We start from the raw sequence: 18,621 nt of genomic DNA, 5'->3' as shown, positions 1-18,621 counted from the left end.
TTCAAATCCATTGTGGTGGTGTATAGAGCCAAAAATGTTAGAATTGTGTCGATGTCCCAATATTTATGGACCTGACTGTAGTTATATAATGGATATGGGCTGAAAGTGTGCACTCTCAGGTTTAATTTGAGGGTATGTACATCCAAATTGGAGGAAGGGTTTAGGAATTACAGCTCTTAAGAGTAGCCATCCCCCCTTTTTCAAGGGCCAAAAGTAATGGGACAATTGAATATACTCATAACTAAAATGTTCATTTTTAATATTTTTGTTGAGAAGCCTTTACTGGCAAGGACTGCCTGAAGTCTGGAATCCATGGACGTTACCAAAGACGGGGTTTCTTCCTTTCTGTTGCTTTGCCAGGCTGTAACTGTAGCTGTCTTCAGTTGTTCTTTGTACGTGGGTCTTTCTGCCTTTAGTTTTGCCTTCAGCAAGTGAAATGCATGTTCAATTGGGTTGAGATAAGGTGACTGACTCAGTCATTGCAGAATATTCCACTTTTGCAGTATGGATCATTGTCCATCTGTACTGTTAAGCACCATCCAATCAACTTTGCTGCATTTGACTGAATCTGGGCTGACCGTATATCTCTAAACACTGCAGAATTCATCCGGCTGCTTCTGTCTTCTGTCACATCATTAATAAACACCAATGACCCAATGCCACTGGAAGCCATGCATGACCATGCCATCACACTGCCTCCACCATGTTTTGCAGATGACATTGTATGCTTTGGATCATGAGCTGTTTCAAGCCTTCTCCACACATTTTTCTTCCTGTCATTCTGGTACATATTAATCTTAGTTTCATCCGTCAAAAGAATGCTTTTCCAGAACTGGTCTAGCTTTTTTAGATGTTTTTTGGCAAAGTCTTATCTGGCTTTTCTGTTCTTAAGGCTTATGAATGGTTTGCACCTTGTGGTGAACCCTCTGTATTTGCTCTCGTGAAGTCTTCTTGATTGTAGACTTTGACAATGATACGCCCACCTCCTGGAGAGTGTCCTTCACTTGTCTGCATGTTGTGAATGGGTTTTCCTTTACCATAGAGAGGATCCTGCGATCATCCACCACTGTTGTCTTCCGTGGACGTCCATGCCTTTTTATGTTGCTGAGCTCACCAGTGCATTCTTCTTTTAGAATGTACCCAACTGTTGATTTGGCCACTCCTAATGTTGCTGCTATCTCTCTGATGGGTTTGTTTAATTTTTGAAGCCTTACAATGGCCTGTTTCACTTGCATGGACAACTCCTTTGAACGCATGATGTAGTTTCACAGCAATAGATTCCAAATGCAAATACCACACTTGGCATCAACTCCAGACCTTTTACTTGCTTAATTGATGAAGAAATTATGGAGTAGCCCACACCTGGCCATGAAACAGATTTTGATTCAATTGTCCATTTACTTTTGGTCCCTTGAAAAAGGGGGGGTGGCTACTTTTAAGAGCTTTAATTCCCAAACCCTTTCTCCATATCCATTTATATAACTATAGCTTGAATATGTTTTGGTAAATACCTGAAAAAGCTAAAATTGTGCCTGTGTCCAAATATATGGACTTAACTGTATATAGTGCCCTTGTGATCTGCTATGGTTCATATGATATTTCCTGTGAATTCGCTCACACCATACACACTCATATAATTCGGCTCTAAAAACCATAAAAATAAAGTGCCATGTTTCACCACATGCTTTACAATAAATCATATCATCTTCAATGCAGTCCCAATCTGATATTAATGCTCAGTTCACAGTGCACTACCATCACAGTCCAGTGTAAATTATGTTATATTCTTCTCCCATCTCTTTATACCAATCCACTACTTTGTGCCAATGTTACTTGATCGTGACATAAACACCCTCCACCACATGTGCTCGCAGCTGGGATATATGAACGCACAAATAAGTATGGTCAATCGGCGCTTGTGACCCTCATACTGGACTTATTGGAACATTCACGCATTGATAAACTCCAAAGGTGCTACTTATTTAATCTACTGTATGCATTCCTTTAACGATATAAGCTCCACTAAAAGATTTACTTCAACTGTACATTTGAAAAGAGAAACCACCAAACATAGTGCCGATCCTTAAAAACAATTTATTGCTTCTTAACAGATTTGCAGACATACACTCACATTTTGCAGGTGCCAGAGCGTACCAAACTATTGCAGCACATATAATGTATCCAACAGTAGCGATCATATTTTTCATAACTTTCTCTCTGTGTATAGTTAAGACACTGCATCATGACCACAAGCATCGTGACATCATCCAACCCCTCCCCTACATGTTACGCTACAGGGTTACGTGGCTTCATCGGGGATGTGATTGGATGTCACAGCGCTCTGTATACTGGGTGCCATTTTTTTTGTAGTCCCTATATTTACTCATATTGAAACCATGTTTCCATAGATCTTTCATCACCACCCCTTTTAGAAGAATACAGACTTCACTCTGAAATAAATTGCTATTGGAAGATGACCATCGCTGTAATGATGTATCACTGCAATCTGTAGCATAATGTGTTCTGACCGTAATTCTAGTTTAGACTGCAGCCATAATACACTACCCCAGTCTGAAAACACTCTTCTGCCTATATGATGCTCCTACCATATTGCTTGTTACTGCAGTTGCATGCTATCGTGTGCTAATTCATCTGTATACAAGCTTTATTAATCAGGGGGAAAAAAAAAATATATGGCTTGAAATTTCAACTCCTGAGCTACTAGCCAGGCCTTAAGAGTTACTCAACACCAGTTGCCCCACCCAACCCCTACCCTGCTACACCCCTAATTCCCCCCTAAACACATCCTCGTAAATTATTTCATGAAATGACGCTGTTAAATGTTACCCACATTACATCAGGGTCTCCAGAGTCCCCCCACATTACATCAGGGCCTCCAGTGTCCCCCTAAACACTCCATCATACTTAGACCATGCACCGCATACAACCATAACCTCCCATAATCTTTCACTCACAAAACCATAACTCTACCAAGCATATCCTACCTACTATCCAACCCAGCAGTACCTCAAATGCCCCATACTCTACCACCCATAATAACCACATAATCCTGAACCTGACCAAACCACCCATACATGTAGGTTTACATATAGACACATGTACATACACACTCACAAGCAGATACACCTGTACACACACAAAGACATGTACAGACACACATGTACACACACACATACAGACACATGTATACACACACAGACTCGTACAGACACGCATACATGTACGTACATACACAGACGGAGTGTCATGGTCTGGGGCTTCATGAGTGCTGCCGGCACTGGGGAGCTACAGTTCATTGAGGGAACCATGAATTCCAACATGTACTGTGACATACTGAAGCAGAGCATGATCCCCTCCCTTCGAAGGAGCGCAAGGTCTCTTACATCCACCAGCTCCGTGATGTCGTCATGGAGGAGTGGAAGAGGACTCCAGTGGCAACCTGTGAAGCTCTGGTGAGCTCCATGCTAAGAGGGTTAAGGCAGTGCTGGAAAATGGTGGCCACACAAAATATTGACACTTTGGGCCCAATGTGACATTTTCACTTAGGGGTGTACTCACTTTTGTTGCCAGCGGTTTAGACATTAATGGCTGTGTGTTGAGTTATTTTGAGGGGACAGCAAATGTACACTGTTATACAAGCTGTACACTCACTACTTTACATTGTAGCAAAGTGTCATTTCTTCAGTGTTGTCACATGAAAAGATAAAATAAAATATTTACAAAAATGTGAGGGGTGTACTCACTTGTGTGTGTGTGTATTTGATACCTATAAAATATTCTGCAATTATGGTCTTCCTATACAGATTAAACTATTTAAACTCATAGTAGAGTACATATGTAGAGGATATTCCAAAAAATACCCCCTTATGACATAATCACTCCACTATTAATATTGGAGGTAAAATGTGCATTTACGGAAACCCTGTGTCGTGTCACAAGATGTGGCACACTTATTCAAAAGTGAATGTGATAATAATTACCATAATAATTAACACTGTGGACTGAGATTTTAGTGCACTGTGGACTGAGCATATATTAGATTGGGCCTGCACTGAATATTTTATATAATTTACTGTACTGCATGTGGTTGTAAAATTGTGAAGCATGGCACTTTGTTACTATTTTTAGATCACCTTTGGAACAGGTTTAACCCATTTTTAGGGTGGAACGAGTAATAAGTTCTAGCATTTGCACCCTCTGCTAGTCATTCTGCAGACACTGCTACATAACTGCGGAGCCTACTCCTCACATTAAGGTTTAACATGCTATATTCTTATTGTGCCTTGCAATTTATGGTTGTGTAGCTTAATTTGTACTCCTACTGTACTCTTGAATATCACACTGAAAAAAAATGTTTGTAAAAAGCACAAGAATGTATGTTCAAAAAGTATGTAATTTTTAAACTCCAAAAAGCACCTTCTATTGCTCACAGCCTCCCCCCAAATCTCTTCCAATTTTTTTTCTGCTGTGACCTATCTTTCTGTTAGAGGGTGGCTTACGGTCATTCTCTAAGGTCTCCCTTAATGTAAGAACATAGCCATCATTCTGCTCGCTCCCAAAATGGACAAGACACTATGGGGTTTGTTGTAATCTTAGAGTAGTGCACATGGCTGTCATAATTGTGCACTGCTTGTTCCAAACAAAGTGCGGGGGGGGGGAAAGGTTCAGGACCACATGGAGGGCATTACAGAGAGGCAGAAAAACAGTAAGAATTGAATGCAAAATAGATTGCATTTAAAGGATGTATGTGGATTATTTTTGTAGAATAAGAATATTTTTTAATGATGCTCAAAGGGGTTGGTACTTCAAGTCCTTCCATTCTCTGAGTGTGGCTTTTCCCTCTCTAAGTACAGTAATGCTCATGATTCCACATTCCTTCTCAAGAACATGGCAGGCCTCATATTTGAGACTAGCTTTATTTTGAGACTTGATGGTTTAGAATGTAGCTAAAAATTGGCAGGTACATAACGCTAAAATTTGTCTTTCCTGGTTTCTTCTTTTACACCCTAATAAACAAGCTAATTACATTTTTAAATAAAACATTCCTGTTCTTGTGTAATACCTCATTTGATGTAATTCTTTCTATATGCAGTGCAGGTATGATTGATGGGAGGGGCTGGCAAGGTGCTATACATATCTTCCAGAAAACATCACCTCACCTTGCCTCACCTCTCCACTCAAATCTAATGTAAGCCGTGAACAAAGTCTTTGGAAGGAGTTATGCAAAAAGCCTTTACAACCACTTGAAGTCTCACATTCAAGAAATATTAGATGCACATGTGCAGGTAAATGCCGAAATAAAGAAGCATGGGTGTTTACAAGAGTTTGGCTCATACAACCATTAATTTCTATGTCAGGCTGCCCACATCAACTGTGGCTCTCCAGCTGCAGGAAACCATTGGGCAGTTAGACTAGGCATATACTGTGAAATACAAATAAAATCTCATTGTTGAATTAACCTTTAAATAGTTTATACCTGGGTTTGCAAAAGCGTTTGGTGCATACACAGTAGCTTTATATCCTTGGTAGCTGATGGCAACACTCTTTAAAACATTCTTTTCTTTCTTTTAGTTTTTGTCCATGGTGTCATAGCTCCATAGCAATCTTCTACCCTCTTTTTTATTTTTCCTTTAAAAAAAAAAAAAAAAAACAGCAAAAAATCTAAATGACCTACCTTTCTCTAGCCCAGTGTTACTCTGCGAGGTTTTGTTTAGCGTGTACTCAAAAACCTTAACTTAGCACATTAATAAGGCATTTTTATTGAAGTATTAATTTTCACCTTTTCTGCCTTGCAGTGATGGTCATTGGATTGCTGAGATATGCCTATGTCATTGAACGTTATGGTCCTTCCTTGTTGAACACTGTAGCTTTTGTGTTGGGTTGGATCTGTGCTGCTGGACTCACCATGGTTGGTAGTTTTCAGGTAAGAACGCTAATGGCTGAATACCTGCATGTTATTTTGATGTGCTAATGTCTTTTAAACTTTCATGTCTTGTTTGTACTTATAAATGCATGTGTGGGCAACCATTTTGGTCATCCTATTATTATTATACAGGATTTATATAGCGCCAATAGTTTGCTCAGCGCTTTACATTATAATGGGAGACAATACACGAGACAGTACAGTAACAATACGATTCAATACACGAGGGGTTCGAGGGCCCTGCTCCTTGGAGCTTACAATCTAGGAGGGAGGGGATAGTGCTACAGGAGGAAACAACTGTGGGGGATGAAGTGGTAGGAAGAGTGGAGGAGTTCAGTAATTAGCTAAGGGCGGGGTAGGCTTCCCTGAAGAGATAGGTTTTCAGGGTGCGCCTAAAGGTGAGGAGAGTAGGTGATAGTCTGATGGATTGGGGTAGGGAGTTCCAGAGGATGGGGGAAGCCCTGGAGGCTGGCATGGGAGAAGGAGACCAGGGAAATAGAGAGTAGGAGGTCTTGTGAGGAGCGGAGAGTACGTTTTGGGTGGTATTTGGATACCAGATTGGTGATGTAGTTTGGGGCAGTATTATGAACAGCTTTGTGCGTCAATGTTAACATTTTTGAATTGTATCTGTTGGGCAATCGGAAGCCAGTGGAGGGATTGGCAGAGGGGGGTGGCAGATATGGAGCGGTTTGTGAGGTGGATGAGTCTGGCCGCAGCATTCAAGATGGACTGAAGTGGGGATAGCCTGCGGTGAGGTAAGCCGATGAGGAGGGAGTTACAGTAGTCAAGTCGTGAAATACTAAGGGAGTGAATGAATTGCTTAGTGATGTCCGGGGTTAGGAACGGACGTATTTTGGAGATGTTGCGGAGGTGAAGTCTACATGAGTTAGTCAGCGATTGGACTTGGGGCTGGAAGGACAGATTGGAGTCTAGGATGACACCTAGTACACTGGCTTGAGGGGAGGGACTGATGGTGGAGTTGTTGGTCTTGATGGAGAAGGGTTGTTTTCTATTGGCCCAGTTTCTTCATCAATAAGGTCTTGCTTTTTTTTTTTTTTTTCTTTTTTAAAGCAACAGATTGTTTTGCAGTCTCTGATGGCAATCACACACAATGCACCCTGTAGCTAGAGACCATGTCATCAATGGCTGTATGTGACACAATGGGACAAGAAGGTGATACTTTTCTCTCAAGAATATATGGTAATGTCATGACCTGTGCCCTGGTGATTTAAATGAAGTGTGAATTTTAGAGACTGGCCCAATGTCCTGACCCACATCTGAACTTGCAACCTCTCCTGTGTCAGGTAGTATCTTTTCTTGCTGAGCCACCTGAAATGCTGGACAGCTCTATGGATAATTTGTTTGAAAATCTTGCCTTGAACCTTGTTTCTGTTTACCGTATTTGCCGGCGTATAAGACGACTGGGCGTATAAGACGACCCCCCTACTTTTCCTGCTAAAATTTAGTGTTTGAGCTATACTCGCCGTATAAGACTACCCCTCTTCCAATGCACACCAGTGGCAGGAATAGTGCCCCATCATTGGTATCAGTGGCAGGAATAGTGCCCCATCATTGGTATCAGTGGCAGGAATAGTGCCCCATCATTGGTATCAGTGGGAGGAATAGTGCCCCATCATTGGCATTAGTGGCAGGAATAGTGCCCCATCATTAGTATCAGTGGGAGGAATAGTGCCCCATCATTGGTGTCAGTGGGAGGAATAGCGCCCCATCATTAGTATCACTGGGGGGAATAGTGCCCCATCATTGGTATCAGTGGGAGGAATAGTGCCCCATCATTGGTGTCAGTGGGAGGAATAGTGCCCCATCATTAGTATCACTGGGGGGAATAGTGCCCCATCATTGGTATCAGTGGGGGGAATAGTGCCCCATCGTTAGTATCAGTGGGGGGAATAGTGCCCCATCATTGGTGTCAGTGGGAGGAATGGTGTCCCATCATTGGTGTCAGTGGGGGGTGGAATAGTGCCCCATCATTGGTGTCAGTGGGGGGGAGGAATAGTGCCCCATCGTTGGTGTCAGTGGGGGGGAGGAATAGTGCCCCATCGTTGGTGTCAGTGGGAGGAATAGTGCCCCATCGTTGGTGTCAGTGGGAGGAATAGTGCCCCATCATTTGTATCAGTGGGAGGAATAGTGCTCCATCATTGGTATCAGTGACACCAATGATGGGGCACTATTCCTCCCACTGACACTTGCTGACCCTGTTCTCGTATGGTGCTGCTGCAGCCAGCATATGTGGTTGCAGCAGCACCTCTACACTGACCACTTACCTGCTGGTCCTGCACTCGATTTTCGCGGGGCCGCTCGGCTCCACCCCCTCGCCGGTGATTGGCCGCCTGTGTGCCTTTCCTGATCTACAGTTCTGGCGGCCAATCACTGGTGAGGAGGCGGAGCCGAGCAGCCGCACGAACATCCAGTGGCCGAACTGAAGGCGCAGCCACGCTTCCTGGACCGGATCGTCGTGGGACCGGAACCAGGTAAGAAACAGCCGCTGCCCACCCCTGTACTTAGTGTCCCTTCCATTGGGGGAAGGGGGGGGGGCGGCGGCGGCAACGCGCCGCCCCCCTAAAAAGTGTCAGTATGCCGTATACCGGCGTATAAGACGACCCCCGACTTTTGAGAAGATTTTCAAGGGGTAAAAAGTCGTCTTATACGCCGGCAAATACGGTAAATTGAACTCTTTGCTTCTCCCATGAACTTCCTATTTAAGCAGTGCCTTTGCACTTCCTATTTGCCAGATTATTATCCTCTCTGCAGCCAATATCTCGCTTGTGTCACTCCTGCTGCCGTTCGTATCTTCACTACTAGTCGTTGTCGACCTTTGGCTTGCTCCTCCGCTATGCTTTTGCTTGATCCCTACCTGCTATCTCTGCTACTGGACCCGACTTACTCTCCCCCTGGTGGGGCAATCCTGAGGACCACAACCTGGTACTAACACAAAGCAAAACCCATCACCATCAGGAGCTCTGGTAAATACTGATTAATACTTAGACCCCCGCACCTCGGGTAAGCCCGTGTCCTGCATCAGGACATTGTATACTGATTCTGCTGGTCAGTAGGAACTTCTCTACTGCTATAGCTACTGGTCTCTTAGCCTGACCCCTGACCGTGACACCCACATTAAAGCTCTTCTGGCACAGGTCATTATCTGAAGATTTTCCGTGTGTTGTAAATTAATTAAGCTAGTTGATAAAGGATGTTGGTTTTGTTCCCAAAAAAGCAAATCCTCAAAATGTGACCAGCTGTGACTGCTTGAGGACAAGAATTCCAAAATCTTTATTCAGAGAATTAAGTTACTTTCACTGGTTTCAAAGATTAACCTTTTCATACCACCATTGAACTAAATAGATTTTCTTGATTTCGATTAGTTGCAAAAGCCTATGTCTTTTGTAGTATTTCACTACAAATAAGAATTTTACAATATTGCCTGTGGTAATTGCTACAGAATTATAAAGAAAATATCTGTATTCGTAGCATATTATATAAGGCCTTACTGCAGAAATCCAAATGAAAGTTTTTAATTGCAGCACGTGTTCTGCATTTAGTTGTCATTGAGAACTGCGTGAACTATGAGCTGCTCCATGTGGATGTTTACCCACAGGGAAAAAGGGAGGCATGTCTGTCAGAATGCATACATAGACTCCTTGTAAAATAATGAGCCAGGAACATTACACCCAGTTATGTAAAGAGCAGCAGGGCTGACTTGAACAAATTACACAGATCTTGGCCATGTCATTAAGTGGCCTCAGTATATGCATTGTTCCATAAAATTATGATTCACACTTCTGAATTAGGGTACAATTAAATATTATTTTTTATATTTTAAAATATAATTGCAGTATGTAGTGGGGCGGCCGCAAAGGACCCAGGAGATCATGGTGGTCACTGTAACAGCTCTGACTACCACAGTGATTATCATCTTCCACAGCAGTCTTATCAGCTATAAGATTTACGTACTTGCTTTGGGTCAGGTCTCGCCAATATAAGCATTCAATTAATATCATACCTGGATTTCAGCTTTAAACTTTTAACCCTTATGCTGGTAGTTTTTTTTTTTTTTTTTTTCTAATGTCCCCCTTTCATTTTGACAAGTCGATTTAAACAAGAGGTCCCCAACCCCTGATTCATGCAATGTTAGGAAAAGGGCCGCACAGCATTCACATGGGAATGGAGAGCTGCCGGAGCGCTTTACCGCTCCAGCAGCTGTCTGTTCCTGACTGCGGTAAACGGCAGTGTGTTGCACGATTCAGCGCATCACACAGCTCCTGCACTGCCACCGTCCGGCCGTTTATATGCAACGGCCAGTCGGGAAGTGGTTAAAGGAGAGGTGGGGGGAAAGACCGTAAACCGGGAGACACTCGGAGTAGGTATGAGAGTCAAGCCTTGCATAGAGGGTAGTCGAGAGACGTACTAGTCAGGACCTCCCGGAACAGGGAACCAAGAGAAGAAAAAAGGGAGAGACGGGACAGAATGGAAAGAGGGGAACAAAAGGAGGATGTCGGGGACATGCCAGCCAGAATCCCAGGGCATTAATCACTTTGTTTTCTATTAACATATAAACGATCAGCAACTTTTATCTGTGAAGTTGATGCATCCACTCTCATTTTTAACTTTTTGAAAAACAAAGCGTTAAAAACATACTGGAAACACTACTTAAGTGTTTTGGACTTAAGTTTTTCTTTTCAGACACAGCTATAATACATAAGACCATCCCACTTCTTGAAGGATAAGTTCACTTTTCTCAAAAAAGTGCACATTTGTTCAAGATAAATATCCGTTTAATTGTTTAATTTTACTGGAGTCTGCAGTGTATTGCACCCATGATCAGCAGACTGCGGGTGCAATATCGGGCTCCTGCACGGTCTTCCTTTAGCTTTGTGCCCATATCCTCCGTACAGGCTTTCAGTTACAAAGAGAGAGAATGAACTAAGAGTGCTGAGCAGCTGGCTGATGGTACAGGTTTGTTTCATTCACAGAACTCTCTGAATGAATGGCATGACTGTGTGGGCGGAGCTGTGCACAGCTCTGAAGTTACCAAAATGTGAAAAGGGGGTGCAGGGAGAAGATCCCCTATTGCCATCACAGAGCAGGGACTGCTGGTGACAGGAGGTGGGTGCATAGGAGTATGTTACACACTAAATATGGGTCTAACATTTAACAATCTCCTAAAGGTGAACTTTATCCTTTAAAATAGCTCATTATTTGTTATCTAGGAAACCCTGCTACTCCTGTAGGTATGGAAATACTTCCATCTTAACCACAATATGCTCCTTACTGTCTCACGCAGAAGAGATTGCACAGAATTATTTATCCTCTGGAAGGTAGCCCACCCAGAAGAATGTGAAATTTAGCAGCAGCAAAATTGGAGTGTGTTGCATAGAACTCAGATTGTTGCAGTGTTTCCAGAGAGCTTTTCAGTTGTTGCCTGTAGTTGCTGTTTATTGTAAGCACTTTTGCTAATATGTGGTATTTGTTAAATGGACCCAGCACAGACAAGTAAACAAAGATCGGAGAGCACCAGCTGTCTCCAGTTTCACTGGTAGGCTGGGTACTGTTGAGCTAGCACTTTTGTAACTGCTGCAGCTGGAAAATGAAGACATGGAAAGTCACAGACTTTGAATATGGGAAAACCATGTATGTGTTTTTTTTTTTTTTTTTATCATTTCAATATATAAATACAGCATTATATTACCCAGGCACTTATTCTAAAACCTATGTACTTTATTCAAGGCAATGTATATAATTGTATTTATAGAGGAAAGTCAGTAACTTTTTTAACCCAAATCAGAATAAATATGACTTTTTCAAACCTACAGCTCATGTTTGTGTATCTAATTTCTTTAGCTTTTGCAAGCACACCCATGATGATCTGTGCCTGAAAACCTACCTGTTGTACAGTTTTTGAGGGTTTTTTTTTGTAATCTAATATAAATGAAGATTAACAATAATTACCCAACTCTAACACATGGCCTTCAGAAACTCTATGGTCACAGTATACACTTTAGTCAGCATTGTACTTTCAATACAAACAATAGTTATATTTGACAATCTAATATATGCTTACTTGAAAAATCTCCTTTCATGCCGTGAGTGCTGTCTGTCTGCTGCCATCTCTTTTCACAACTTCCTGGATTCCTTGCTTGTTTTGCAGCTTCTTCTTTCCATCTTACTTTTAACATCAAAGGGCTACATATCCCATGGCACCTTACTGTCTGCAAGCTGACTTTTCCCCCTCAAACACCTCCTTTCAGCTTACTCTGTGGTTCAGAAGGCAGGCTCTATGAGTTCTGTGACACAGCAGTGCCTATCAACAATGTGTGAATGTGTCACAGAATTTAAGGAAATAAAAGTGTGGGGATCTTCACAAAGTAAGTTTACAACTTTCATCGTTCAGACTAATAGGAGTAGGCTAGAAATAACTGAAATATAATTTGGAATTGAATATGTGATTTTATGTTTTGACCACAGATATGCTCTAACATGTACTGGATTTTTTTGTTAAAGCACTGAGCTTGAAGGATTCAATTTACTACTCCCCCATGAACAGTTTAGTACTCAACTTCATTTGTGTCTCAGACATACAGAGGTTAGACAAAACAATGGAAACACTGCATGATTTGCAGGTGTGAAAGTGACTACTTTTCACTTTGAAAGCAGAAGTGATGTAACACTCTTTGACTCTGCTGTGTGATGAGACACCTAGCTAACAAGTGGAAAGCCTCACTTTCGTCATTCAATGTGTGCACTGCTAGTAATACGGAGTCATATCAGAGCTTGCTGAGACTGAAGTTGACAATTTATTCGCCGTGTTGCCAGGTACAGAGTTGAAGGTTATGACAGCGTATACAGGTTCCAGGAAAACGTCCTCTAATAAGAATAAGTCCTGTCGACATGGTCAGCTGACCGAAAGAAACAATAGGACATTGCACAGGATTGAATGGACTGCCATGTCTCCTGAAAACGCAGGGAAAAAGTCCCAGCTAAGTGCAGTTCCCAGTGCGGGAAGCAGCTGCTGCAGTTTCTTGTGTGTTTGGGTGCCATTAATCCTAGTCTCCTGAGTGGCAGTGTGTTTTTCTTTACAGGTAGTTGAGACTGCGGGGACAGGTGTGGCTCCCGCAGTGGCAGTCACCCGCACAGGTGTGAGTTTAGGGTGAAGAATGAAGAGCTGGGTAAAGTTTTGGATGGGAGAAAGTGAGACTTTAGGGACAGGGCTTCATTCGAGTTTTGCTCCCAGAGAGGGCCCAGTTGGTCTTATTTTCAATTTTTTTACATGACAAAATGGTGGTATGCTGCTGTAACTTTTGGGCATAAAAACGCCAAATGAGGCTAAATGCACCTAAGTGCTAGGTGTGTTTAGCACTTCAGAGTTTATTCATTTCAATAGCAAGATTAAATTAACTGCTTCCCGACCACCCTATAGCAGAAATACTTCTACAGGGCAGTACAGGTGTGCAAGATCACGTGTGTGTGTGTGTGTGTGTGTGTATGTGTGTGTGTGTGTGTGTATGTATGTATATATATATATATATATATATATAATATGTATGCATGTGATTCACGCTCCCCCCACTGACCCGCGGGTGCCGTGATTTGATCCCCAGGGATCATTCATCCAATTTAGGCCAGTGCTGGTCGGCCTAAGTCAGATAATCTATCCCTGTCCTATCAGGGATCTTCCTGTACCTGTGTACAGGAAATAACATCTTCTCTCTCTGGGCACATTCCGTACCAGAGAGAGAAGAATCAACACTCCGTGAGTAAAAGCAGCACACTTCTACAGTTAGAACACTTTAGGACCCCCCCCCCCCCCCCCCAGTTAACCCCTTCACTGCCCTATCATTAGTACAGTGTACAGAGTTTTGGCATTTTTTGCTGATCACAGTATTGGTGTCGCCAGCGACTTCAAATGGCATTAGTGTCAGTTAGCGCCCCTCCCAGATAACGTCAGATTGCCTGTCAGTACACCAGTAATCATATTTAACCCCTTGATTGCCAGGAACAGGCTCACATATACAATAAACCTCCATTGCTAGTGTAGTGGATTGTGATAGATAGAACCGCAGGTTCAGACATTTGGTGTATGTCTATATAGATGCGATAGGAGTCCCAAGGGGGGTACCTGATGAATTCAAGGCCAGAGACCAGGTGGCCGCGGGATTTGAATCCCTATTCCTCTTCATCACTGAGAACAAGAATGTAGATTGGATAAACTACATCTACTATAATCAACGGTTTGTAAACTACACACGAGATGCCTTAAAGGGGATAGCAGAGCAGTTGGAGGCTACTTCTAACATGGTCTTTCAAAATCGTATGACACTCGATATGTTATTAGCTGAAAAAGGGGGGGTCTGTAAAATGATACCAAAGACCATGACCTGCTGTACGTATATCCCAGATAACACAGGCCCAAATGGGAAGGTGACACTGGCCATCAAGAGGTTGGAGGACCTGTCAAATGAACTTAAGGAAAACTCTGGTGTTACACATCCCTGGGATCAGTGGTTTGGATGGCTGAGTGGCTGGCAGATAGCCCTCGCCCAAGCAGGGGTGGTTATCCTGGGTATTATCATTCTAGTGGCAGTAGTCGCCTGCTGTGTGATCCCTTGCATTAAGAGGCTAATAGGGAAAGCTGTGAACGCGATCTCCCCTACTTTCCTGAACTATAACAATGTTGAACTCCCCCGTGAAGAAAGGGAATCCTATACTCCCTTACAGACCATGGCCCCTGATCATCATATTTCAGACTTATAAAAAAAAAAGGGAATGCTACAAATTTCCCCCCCCCAACAGACAACTATAAGCAGGGAAAGACAGTGCCTGACTGTGGCCTTCTCAGGACGTATCGAGACTCTAGGGATGGATTAGCCACTCAGGGGCTCTATATGCGTCTTAAAAGAGTTCCAGAGGGAGGGCCACCAGGCAGTTAGGACATCAGAAGACATAGGGACAGTCAGGAATAAAATAGCCATTTTAAGGGGGGATTGTAGTGGATTGTGATACAGTCCACGTTTTATTAGATGATCAGTAAAATGACAATTTTATAGTCTTGCTACATTCTGTTTCTTGCTCTTTAAATTCCTTACTCTCTTAAGTAAACAATCAGATATATGTTGACAGAACAATGATGATAATTAAGATGGCGCCTTCATCCGGAGTCTCACCCTTGGGGACTCATTAGGAGAAAAGTATCTTTTAATGTAAACAACCCCCATAAAAGGGAATGAGTCTCTTTGGGGACAATGATTGGAAGATATCAACACGGATGGACGAACACGCAGAAACCAGTGGACTTTTCACCCAATCAATGTATATGCTTTGCCTGCATCATATGCCCTATAAATGATACTGTTAGTTCCTCAATAAAACAGAATTTTAGGAAGTTGGCAAACTGCGAAGTGTCAGTGTCTTACTTCCACGTGCACGTATTCTCATATTAATTTGGCTCACTGGTAGATCACGGTAAATGGTCTGTAAGTGACCTAGTCCAAGACACTAGTATAGTGTCGGAACAGATCAATATCTTTGATCAGATCAGCACTATACCAGCGTTTACATTAGTATAGTGTCCCCAAAAATGCAGCGTTTGCCGGATCAGCCCCGGCACTTGCCAGCACCTTTGTTTAGCCCCTACGCTTCCCCCCCCTCTTCTACCCCAGCAAGTGCAGTGTCAGTAGGTCACTGTCACTTGATACATTGCACACAAAACTGCAGTGTTCGCAGAATCAGGCCTGATCTCGGTTAGCACTTGCCAGTAAATTTTTTTGTAGTGGTTCAAGCAGTCCTTGACAGCCAGGTGCTCTTTTTTTTCCCGTGTGTACCTATAAAGATAGTGGCCAAAATGTCCAATGAAAGGTACTCTAGTGAAGAAGCCTACAGGATTCTGAGCATGTCAGAGCGAAGGCGAAGAGTACCTGACACAATCTGCCTCAGAATATGAACATGTAGACAGCAGCGGCACCCTGACAGATATCTGACAATGGAGAAGAGGTCCCTGCTAGGGTCAGGTGTACCCGACCCCATTCCCAAGTTGCTGAGATGTTCCAAACGCATGATGACTCTCATATGCAGCAGAATGCCAGTACTAGTGCCGCTCTACCTTTTGGTGAACTGGCGAGCACCAGCTGCCTAGTACATCCTGGTCTTTCACATACCAGCACTGCAGTATCACTTGGTGATATAGCGAGTCCCATAAGTGCAGTACAAGCTGGTGCGGTAGCGAGCACAAGTATTGTCCCGCAGCCACCAAGAATTAGCACACAGGCCCGTAGAGCCCCTAGTATTCTTCTGGAAGTTCTTGCAAATCCCGATTGGCAGCCCACAAATTCTGCACCACCCGTACTTCCCCCATTCACTATCCAACCCAGAATTCAGGTGGAAATAGCAAATTTAAATACTCCCCTTGAGTTTTTGGAGCTGTTTTTCACAGAAGATCTGCATGCATTGATTGTGGCTCAAAGCAAGGTATATGCACAACAGTTTATCTCCACCAACCCAAATTCAAACCTTGCCAGACCATTCGCATAGAAACCTATTACGTTTTCTGAATGTAACATTTTTTTTTGAGCCTAACCCTCAACTTGGGCATTACAAAAAAAAACTGAATTGCGGTTGTATTGGTCCTCAGACCCGATTCACCATATGCCTGTGTTCTCTGCTGTCATGGCCAGGCATAGATATGAGAGCATAATGCGTTTTATACATTTCAACGACAACACACTCTGTCGTCCTCGGGGTAACCCTTAATTTGACTGGCTGCACAAAATTCAGCCTCTCGTAAATTGCCTTAACCAAAAATTTGCAGATGTCTATACTCCCCAGCAAAACATCTGTTTTGATGAGTTCCTCTTTAATTTTTTTGGCCGCCTTGCATTCAAACAATTTCTCCCCAGCAAGTGTGCCAGATATGGAATCAAGATGTATAAGACCTGTGAGAGGGTAACAGGCTATACATATAGGTTTTGGATTTACGAGGGAATAGATAGTCACGTGGAGCCCCCCCGGATGCCCCAGACTACATGGGGAGCAGTGGCAAGATAGTTTGGCACTTGGTGTCATCCTTTTTCCATATGGGGTACCACTTATATGTGGACAATTTTTATTCAAGCGTGCCACTATTTAGACGTGTACAATCTTGGAATTGGCACATGTGGCACTGTGCGACCTAATCGCTGGTGCTTCCCACAGCGGCTTGTAAATACCCGTCTTAGAAAGGGGGAAAAAGCCTGCTTGACAAATAAGGAACTGCTCGCAGTGAAGTGGAAGGAAAAATGGGATGTTTTCTTCCTGTCTTCCATTCACGCAGACACGACCATCCAAATTGCCACGGCAGCTGATGTTGTTGAGAAGCCCCTCTGTGCCCATGACTATAACCTTAGCATGGGAGGGGTGGACTTCAACGACCAGATGATGAAGTCGTACTTAGTTTCCCAAAAAGCCAGACGCTGGTACAAAAAAGCGTGTTTATTTTAATTGGCTCTATATAATGCTTTTGTGCTTTACAAGGTAACTGGACGAAGTGGATCCTTCCTAGAAATTCCAGGAAGAGATCATCACGGCCCTTTTGTATCCAAAAGGTGCTGTGGCCCAAAGCCCCAACCCAGATGCAGTTAGCTGGCTGCATGAGAGGCATTTTCCCGATGCCATTCCTGGTACCCCAACCCATAGGACACCCCCAAAAAATAACGTGTCTGTAGCAGACAGGGAATTAGGCGTGACACCTGCTATTTGTCTCTCCTGTCCTGGGCAACCTGGTCTCTGCCTTAAGGATTGCTTCCGTCGATACCACACACTAGTGGAGTATTAATATAGGGTACAGCACAGAACAATTCAGGGCACATATTTACACAGGGTCTCAAAAGATGTTAGGTAGTCAGGAAACTGGCTATTGCATTTTAGAGGCCCTACAACCTGTTTTAAAAAAGTTTAAAGTTAAAAAAAAACAAAAACATATCTCCCAAAAAAATTTTAAAAACCAAAAATAGTTAGTTTCTTTTGTTGTTACTGTTCTACAGTTACAATTTTATTAACCATTGCTGTTTTCTTTTCAGGAATGCCATTCAGCTGCAGCACCCACCTGTTTATTCTGACAGCAACAGGAACTTACTTTCAGAATATACACAAGTCAATGTGGGCAGCGCTGTTGGATGAGATTTTTCATCCACAGTTAAAAAAGAGCATATATGCTGAAGCATGGGGACCTGGGGTGGCCAGCGGGTGGATGGCCACTATGCGTCAGCATATATATTTTATAATATTTTTTGGCACATTTCATGTGTGCCCACCATTAAAAATGGGTGGATGCAGGGAGGTATATTCTAATGGTGGGCATACCACACACTTTTTCTGGCATAGATATTTCAATAAAAAAGTTGTTTTATTGAGTTACTGTTTTAATGTTAACCATTTCTGTTTTCTTTGCGGGATTGTCATTCAACTGCAGCACCGACTTGTTTATTCTGACAGCAACAGGGTCTTGTGCTCAGAATATACATAAGTAGGTGTTTGCAATGCTGTTGGATTAGATTTTTAATCCGCAGTTAAAAAAAAAAAAGAGCAGATATGCCAAAGCATGGGGGCCTGGGGTGGCCAGTGGGTGGATGGCCCCTATGCTTCGGCATATATATTTTATAATAATTGTTGGCACATTTCATGTGTGCCCA

At 42.9% G+C, this 18,621-nt stretch overlaps 1 protein-coding gene across 4 annotated transcripts in view; it reads left to right on the top strand.

Moving 5' to 3' along the window:
- LOC149462227 (transmembrane protein 150A-like) overlaps positions 1 to 18,621 on the top strand; it is a 200,495-nt gene that overhangs the window by 144,691 nt on the left and 37,183 nt on the right. For all 4 annotated transcript variants that reach the window (XM_089677247.1, XM_089677246.1, XM_089677245.1 and 1 more), the window contains one exon: positions 5,817 to 5,944. In XM_089677247.1, coding sequence (XP_089533373.1) covers positions 5,817 to 5,944 — 128 coding nt within the window. The remainder of the gene's footprint in view (positions 1 to 5,816; positions 5,945 to 18,621) is intronic.

The sequence above is a fragment of the Staurois parvus genome, unplaced genomic scaffold, assembly GCF_062004578.1.
Source record: "Staurois parvus isolate SC_StPar_1 unplaced genomic scaffold, SC_StPar_1.0 ptg000182l, whole genome shotgun sequence".
NCBI classification, from domain to species: Eukaryota; Metazoa; Chordata; class Amphibia; order Anura; family Ranidae; genus Staurois; species Staurois parvus.
This window is presented reverse-complemented; position numbering and strand designations above follow the sequence as displayed.